Genomic DNA, 8,555 nt, shown 5'->3' with positions numbered 1-8,555 from the left:
GTTTCTAGAGACGTTCGAATTTTCACAGTTCTACTTCTCCGCTCATTGTATGGTATAAAAAACGAACTAAGAACTGTCAAAGTAGAGGATTTATACCATAAAGTAAGACCAAGTGGATGGTTATGTGATTTTCGATCAAGTTTAAAACGTCAACCATTTTTCATCGTTGATTATATTACTCTGCTGTACTGTTACACCTGTTGCAAGACTTTTTTAGTACAGGTGTACATAAATACACGATCAACGTGTAACACAACGGCGGTTATGAGTATTTCGCAGCGCTCTGATTAGTACAATGAAACCATGAACGGCCACCTCGTCGGCACGTTAATTAGTTTGTATCGGCTTAAGCTTCCTCGGTTTTCAGCGTAGTTACGTTTCATTGTACCTTTTATTCGCCTTTTACGAACCAATAAAGCATCCGAGCGTCGCCGCCTCCGCTAGAAATTCTCATAATTAAAGAACACAAATACGTTACGCGCGATTCTTCCATGTTAATGTAGCTGTTATATCCAATTAAGCCAGACAGCGTGACTGCATCAAAAAAATAAACATTGATCGATGATCGAATGCGAAACAGTCGATTTTATCTGACGGATATTTTGCAAGAAAGGTTTTGCGAAAGATGAGCTCCAGAGAATTTTAGGTCAGGTTTGGGTTTAGATATCAGAAGGTGAATTTTTTTAAACAATAACGGAATAATATTTTGGAACTAACAGTTTGGAGTAACATTTAATAATTAATTTGAAATATAATAGACAATTGAGATAGATGTTTTGTGAATATTTCGGAATTTCTTGACAGAGATGATCGATGTAAATTCCTGACCACACTGGTTTATTTTTTATTGAGTTTGTTCAGTAATTTTCAATTTGCAACGATAAAGTATACCGAGAGGAATTGAAACGCAAAGATAGGCGACAATTGACAAACGTCACGTTCTTAAAAATTTCATTCTCCCGACTCGAGACTGAATGAATTAATACGAAATGAATTCTTCATTTATCGAACATTTCTTTGAATATTGACGATAACGAGTGAAGTTGATCAGTTTGAAATAATGAAATGTTTGCTTATTGTTGGAAGAGTTAGCAAGCTAACGAGAAAGATGAAGAGAAGTATATATCGTTATGGTGTAATACACGCGAGCATGTAATACCGATTCTGTTATTATAATTAATTAGTTAAGGATTTAGCATCCATAAACATAAGCGATGCAAAATCATTACGATTTCGCATTGATGATGGCCGGCTTAATAGCTTTGTTTTCCTAATAGCCAGATTACACGTTTGTGCGTTGCATCGTTAAAAAATACGAGTTCATTTGTGTTTGATCTAACGGAGGCACGGACTTGGTTTGAAAGGATACCACACCTAGGTTTGCATAAGTGATCAGAGATAATGGCAATGAATCATCGGAGGTAACGATTTTCATCCAGTTTGTTCGCTTCTTTTCACATCGTGCGCGTTTTAAAATGTTCGCTTTATTCGAAAACATTCGACGCAATAAAATAATGTTTCAGAATGATATTTCATATTTAGATGTTACGTGTATAAACGATAATAAACCATAATTTCTTTTTGGGTTAAAGAGTTGTACGAAATGTAACTGTGTGGATGTGAAGGGCTTGTATATATATGTCTATGTGTCTATTTACATATTTACACTATTTACAATTGGTGCGAGGATGGTGGAAGAAGATGAAAGAATAAGATCTAGGTGATGGGTAAAAGGTGAGGAAAGGTTATGGCGTTTCGTCTCAGAGTCGCTGCCTAGACTCATCCAGTGGGGCTGATGGCAGCGACCCCTTACCCCAGACGCTTGTTCTAACTACTCGCTAGGCTGGACGGTCATCACCTATCCTAGCGGTGTTCCGCACTCTGTTTGCTTAAACATCGAATATCGTTAGACTTGGACGCTAGGCGCACAGCCACTTGCGACTTGTGCAAGTCGGTGTTCGAAACTCGTACTCGAGGGACTCTAGGCCGATGAATTATAAAACTGCAGATATGGCAGTTGCGCACGAAAGTATTCGAACGCTTGTAGGGAATTTTCATGAATATATATATATATTAAATATGATATATGTATTTAATATATATATGTTTAAAACTTTTAAGACACGTTTTAATATCCTATATCTATCTAGTTATTAATCAAATTTTTCCATGCATGTTTTATGATATTATTCTTGATAATATATTTTTATATATAGTATTACATACAATATTAATATTGTATATATATAACAATTAAAAAATAATTTAATAATTTTATATATAGTAGTATATATAATATTAATATTGTACATATAACAATTAAAAAATAATTTAATAATTTTATATATAGTAGTATATATAATATTAATATTGTATATATAATAATTAAAAAATAATTTAATAATGTTATATATAGTATTACATACAATATTAATATATTTTTTATATATAGTATACAATACATATATTTAATTAATTTTTGACATATTTAGTATACTCAATTTTTCCAATTTTGAAGCAGGTATAATACTCGTTCTAAAGTAAAAAGTAATTTGTAGTGGGTCTTGAAAATCGTCTTTGTTATTTACTTCGTAAGTCATGGCGAAGCAAACTTCAAAGAGTAAAATTAACCAACAACATTCTAATCTACGTTGACCAGTTATTTTTCATTCTTCGTTGCTTCCTTGTTTCTCGATCCCCTATCACTTTTCTCACGCGTCTGTTTCCAATTTTTACGTTTTCGTGGTCGGCGAAATGTCAGAGTGCAAGAGAGAGAACATTACCAGAGACAACGATCACGATCGCACGAAGAAAAACGAATATGACGACGAGGTGAAGATAATAGGAAGCGAGAAGCGTTGCAAGCTGTGCAAAGAAGTAAGTTCTGATCCTCGATTAGGTTATGATTGGACTGCGGATGTTTCACGAATACGAGAAACGAAACGAAAAAATTGCTTCATTTGCCAAATAGATTATAATATAATATAAATACTACTTTGAATTATAGTTGCACATATTTTTACACATTGTATGCATCTAATTCTTAAATTATACGTAGACTTCAAACGGCAAATTAATGTAAGTTACATACAATAATTATTTCAATGCTGAAAATGGACTTTCACTAGATTCATTTAATATCAATCAATATATATATCGATACCAATATAATTATTATAATTAAAAATTATAAACCGAACAAATGCACGAACCGTCCTTTGTCCAATTACGATAACGTCCATGAAAATACTAGGCTAAAATATTCGTTTCGACGAATCGTCCTGCTATATCGGTAGTATCACTGTTCTCTATCTGCTGATTGCATAATTCATTACATAAAAGGCAACCATTTCTAAACAAACGGACGACGCAACGTTTTTCTTTCCCATTTTCTTCCCTGCCCCTATGTCCTTCTCTTACTCTTCCCTACATTTCTTCCCCTCTTTTCTTCTATTTTTTTCTTTCTTTTCTTCTATCTTTTTCCTACATTTCTTCCCCTAATTTCTTCTATTTTTTTCTTTCTTTTCTTCTATCTTTTTCCTACATTTCTTCCCCTCTTTTGTTCTATTTTTTTTCTTTCCTTTTCTTGCTTTCGTCTCTCACCTTACGTAACAGAGCGTCGAGAGTCATTAAAACGCCGTTCGTACCTCGTTTCGCGAGCCGGCTCCGCCATTTCTCGCGGAAGCGTTCGCGCGAAATTATCTAATATCCTGCATATGCAATGTCCAACGAAACCGGCGAGATCGCGGCCGGCGATCACGTCGAGGGAAACCGCGCGTTGAACATGAAAGTCCGCAAGGGATTTCAGAAATCCTCTTGCTTCGAATCTGAATCATCGGGCGACGATGCGTTTCTGCAAAGTTTCATCGAAGTGGTCATAAAAATGGAAGGAGTACGACGCTTGAAGTTAACTGATTACGCGTTTGTAAACCAATACTGTACCATATATAATTAGTACTGTACTATACTATATATTAAAAATATAATTAGTACTGTACTGTACTATATATTAAATATATAATTAGTACTGAACTCTACTTGGTACTATACTGTACTATACTATACATTAAATATGTAATTAGTACTGTACTCTACTTGGTACTATACTGTACTATACTATATATTAAATATATAATTAGTACTGTACTGTACTATACTATATATTAAATATATAATAGTTGTATTATATTAGTTCTTTCTTCTATCGCAGAGTTAATACCCGCTAATCGTTAAAAAATAAACTAAGTGAATAAACGAGTTTTTCTATTTGGCGACAGATTAAAGTCAAGACTGAAGTGCTCGACGAGATCGAGAACTTCTCGGCGAACGACGAACTGGACATCGAAGTTCCTCGAGAAATTGAATCTAGCGAGAGAGTAAAAAAATCTCGGGATCTCGGTAACTCGTGCGAGAAAGACAGAGACGCGAGAGGGAGAAACTTGCCCTCGGTTAAGAAAGAAATTACGCCGGACGAGTACGTCGATTTCGAAGAGTACGTAAAGGCATTGACGACAGGAAGAAAGTACATATGCAGCGTCTGTAGGATAGAGTTCCCCGACGAGGCAGAGTTCAATACGCACATGATAAGCCACAGTCATGGGAAACTGTTCCAGTGTGGACTTTGCGCGAAGCAGTTCTCATGGTAACGTATATACGAGTTACTTGGACGATCGATTCTATTTTTTTCGAAAAAAAAAAGAATTCTCCACTTTGGCAAATGAAATGTATCATGTGATTAGCAGACTGCGGATTTTTATGCACTTTGGAGAAATTTAAAGGTGCAACATAGAATGTAATGTAATTTACGAAGATATAGAAAGTATCCAAGATACCTGTTATTATATATTCAACATATTTATAATATATTTAATTAAATATAATAGTTAAATAATAATAATTAAATATAATATATTTAATTGACGAGACAAACTTTTATCTAGGTTCCATCGTTTTTAATTATTTTCACAAAATTATGTATCTGTACGAAAACCCGCAGTGTCTAATGTTTAATGCCTTATTATTTAGAAACTTGTTGCAGCTATGAAAGTTTGTTGCACTGTTTATGCAATAGTTACCATTGCGTAGGATTTTTTTTTACGATCCTAGCGATAAATTTATTCGTGTATTTGAAATAACATATACATTAAATAACACAGAAGATAAAGAAAATATTATATCTCGTACAATTTCTCAAATTGAGCCAATTTTGCAATTGTAATTTGTTTCCAACCGAGTCATAAACATTCTCTCACAAAAGAAGTACTGAGAAAAACGAATGAATTTAAATCACCTTAACTTTTCCAAGTCAGACTCCAGAATTCAATGCTCGATAAAATTTCTCGTGAATGATCCAGGTCGTCAGCCCTGAAGCATCACCTGAAGTTACACGAAACGTTGGAAACCCTCGTGTGCCGGCACTGCAACCTTCGATTTCAGGTATGTACGCTCGCGTTTCCACCGTTTTCTTTCCGCCATCCGGCGTGGAACAGAAACGGCGGGGGGGGGGGGGGGGGACAAGATCGACACCAGTCTTCCAGCAAAACGTGATCAATTACCGCGGCGACTCGATTCGAATTCCAGCAGAGGGACCAGCTGAAGAGGCACCAGAACGAGGTGCACTCGAGCCGCAGGTCGTTCGAATGCGGCGTGTGCAAGAAGAAGCTGCTCCATCGGCAGTCGTTGCGCGATCACAAGCTGATGCACACCAACGTGAAGCCGTTCGAGTGCTCCATCTGCAAGAAGAGGTTCCTACGGCCGAGTAGCCTGAGGGCGCACATGATCGTTCACACCGCGGACTCGCCGTTCCAGTGTGACCTCTGTCCCGCCAAGTTTAAGAGGTCCTCCGTGTTGAAGACGCACAAACTGACGCACACCGGTGTCAGAAGGTTCGAGTGCGACATCTGCAAGCACCGGTTCCATCTCAAGGGCGCCTTGAAGCATCACATTTTGTCGCACTACGGTGAGATACTGCCGCTCCGTAGAGTAAATTTGACGGTAGTTTTGGTAGTTTTCAGGGTTGATCATATAAAATTTTAATTTTATTTTAATTTAATTCGTCTATTAATTTGATATAAAATTTTAATTTCATTCTAACTTGATTTATTTTCTTCTAATTTTAGCTCGTCAGTTTGGTAATTGTAGAGTTGTGGTAACTAGTCTTAGTAATTAATTCTGACAACGTTAGAGTTTGGTAACGAGGTTATATGCGAAGGCTATATCGAGTTTCGGATATTTTTTGCAACAATTGCTTTTCTTTTTCTAATTTTTTTAATATTAACATCTACATATCGCGAAAGAAGAGCTTGTTACATGTTACATGTTATGCGCGATATAAAGACTGTCGCAATTATCTCGATGAAACTTGAAAATGAAGTCAGAAAATGAATATAATATATAAAAATTACCAGATATTGCCTTGACCAATATAATCAATCTCACTACAGCGTTGAAGAAATGTCAAAATGTTTCGTACACCACACGTAATATAGAAATATTCATTATGCTATATATAACTGTGTGGATTATTTTGTCTTTACCTGAAAACCTTCACTTTGCAATTCTCATAATAATCTTCGATCTAACGCGTAATACGTAACCATTATTATTTTTAAGATTGAACAGATTCGCAACACTGGCGTGCCACACGTTTTTTATATCGGGAAATGTGCACGAGATTTCCTTGATCTGGTCTATTGTTCTACTTGTCAGCGCTCGTAAAAATGAACAGGAAAAGGATGAGATAAATAATAAAATTGCGAGCAGGTCGCGCCCGGTTTCTTAAATGTCTAGTTTACAACCGAAACGTTATCCGCCAGTTAAGTACGCGTCTATCGTATATCTTGAAACGCTCTTGGAACCCCTTTCTTGCGACGTGAAAGGGTTAATTGGCAGGCGTGTAAGATCCATAGTCCTTGATTTTCTAATTAATACGGACCTCCCTCGGTTAATCGCTGTAAAACAGTGGCGTAAGTGGCTTATCTTGTGATATTTATGTCTCAATACCGCGAATTTACATGAGTGTATACGAGAAAGAAAAAAAAAGAAAAAAAAAAAAAGAAGTAAAAACCGCGATGAGGGAATTTCAGGACGGTCTTCGTGAGCAGAGGCAGTTTCATCCGCGCCGTAAGACGTTTCTTGGTTCCGTGATTTCATTCACAATTAGCTGTGAGAATATTTACATCAGGTCTGTCTGCATACATCTTGTCTTACACGCTTGTGAAATTGTTCATCTAATAGATTCATCACCTAATATCTTCTTACTACCGTTAAATGCAGATACACAGAAATTAATTAACATGAAATTTCTGAACAGAGAGAAAATGGCGTTTCGAAAATATTTCAAAGCATGAAGAGCTCGACACAACGAAAAAAGATGCAAAAGTCAACGATCGCTATTATTATTCTCAACTCGATATATTTAATCCTTGATATCAGGCGGGACCAGATACAATCTTTTTTATACAGTTCAAAACTTTCACATGCTAAGGCTACAAAATAATATGCATATACACTAACCTTTCCATCGAGTTAGGACTACAATCTCACAATTTTTCCTGTTTCATGTGACTCTGAAATAAACCGAGAGAAGCTAAATATATCTTCGTAAGAGGAACCTAGTTAGCGAGAGTACAAAAATTTCATTGACACGTTCGAGATCAATTATTCTAGAAATTTATACCGTCGTCGATGATTATTAAAATAACGATTAAAATTACCTCGCTTTGGTAATTAATGAAACGTAATTTGATCTCGTAGGAGTGAGGCCGTACAAGTGCGAGGACTGCGGCAAATGTTACAGAAGATCGTGGGGCCTGAAGGTACACAGATATCGTCACACGGGGGTGAAACGATTCGAGTGTGACTTCTGTAAATCACGATTCAGCGTGAAAACGAAATTGGCCAAGCACATTTACGGCCACATCGGCGAGAAACCGTACAAATGCGACTTCTGCGGTCGCCAGTATGGAGAACGATACCAACTGAAGGCACACAAATGCGGAAATCCGCCAAGGATGAAGACTGGCCCATCGTATTCAGACACGGTCACTCAGATCGTGTTCTTTCGTCCTAAATCGACGAACAGTTCCGTTGATTTGAATTCAAAGATTCGACGATTGTAATTATCCATCGACGTTACAATTTATCAATTTATTTCTTAAAAATCGTTTAGATGAACGTGTGGAGAATTAATTAATTATCTCTGAAGAATTAATTAATTGTTCGACTGATGAAAACCAGTTATTAATAATGGAAAATTGAACGATGTAAACGTAGAACATGTTTTACTCGAGTTCTCCAGTTTGTAAAATATTTACGAGCAAGAAATTCTCGAGAACTTCATTTGCTTCAGACATATTCAATAACGACAGCTCTTGAAAAACTTTATCATAAAGTTGTATCCACATCCTGTTCTCCAAACTGGATAGTTTCTTAATTACAGAAATTCTTCGAATTACAAAATTAATAATAACTGATCATCGTCCGATATGGTCAATCTTGATCTTTGTAAATATCGACACGTACTTTATTTTCTGATTAATTAATCAACAATGCTT

General features: G+C 36.1%; 1 protein-coding gene across 1 annotated transcript; it reads left to right on the top strand.

Moving 5' to 3' along the window:
- Positions 1-2,754: 2,754 nt before the first annotated feature.
- Positions 2,755-8,131, top strand: LOC122537638 (gastrula zinc finger protein XlCGF46.1-like). The gene is made up of 5 exons (XM_043670984.1): positions 2,755-2,877; positions 4,278-4,642; positions 5,355-5,436; positions 5,581-5,959; positions 7,756-8,131. The coding sequence occupies exons 1-5, from the start codon at positions 2,755-2,757 to the stop codon at positions 8,118-8,120; spliced, it is 1,314 nt and encodes a 437-aa protein (XP_043526919.1). The 3' UTR covers positions 8,121-8,131.
- Positions 8,132-8,555: the final 424 nt, after the last annotated feature.

This window comes from Frieseomelitta varia, unplaced genomic scaffold (genome assembly GCF_011392965.1).
Source record: "Frieseomelitta varia isolate USP_RPSP 00005682 unplaced genomic scaffold, Fvar_1.2 scaffold_923, whole genome shotgun sequence".
Lineage (NCBI taxonomy): Eukaryota > Metazoa > Arthropoda > Insecta > Hymenoptera > Apidae > Frieseomelitta > Frieseomelitta varia.
Note: the sequence above shows the minus strand (reverse complement) of the source record. Positions and strands in the feature narration are given on the sequence as shown.

What these genes read in the sequence shown, in the direction of transcription:
- LOC122537638 (XM_043670984.1), top strand. Translation starts at nt 2,755, where the DNA reads ATGTCAGAGTGCAAGAGAGAGAACATTACCAGAGACAACGATCACGAT. An exon ending in TGCGCGAAGCAGTTCTCATG is followed by an intron (nt 4,643 to 5,354) that starts GTAACGTATATA and finishes TGAATGATCCAG; the next exon opens with GTCGTCAGCCCTGAAGCATC. An exon ending in ACTGCAACCTTCGATTTCAG is followed by an intron (nt 5,437 to 5,580) that starts GTATGTACGCTC and finishes TTCGAATTCCAG; the next exon opens with CAGAGGGACCAGCTGAAGAG.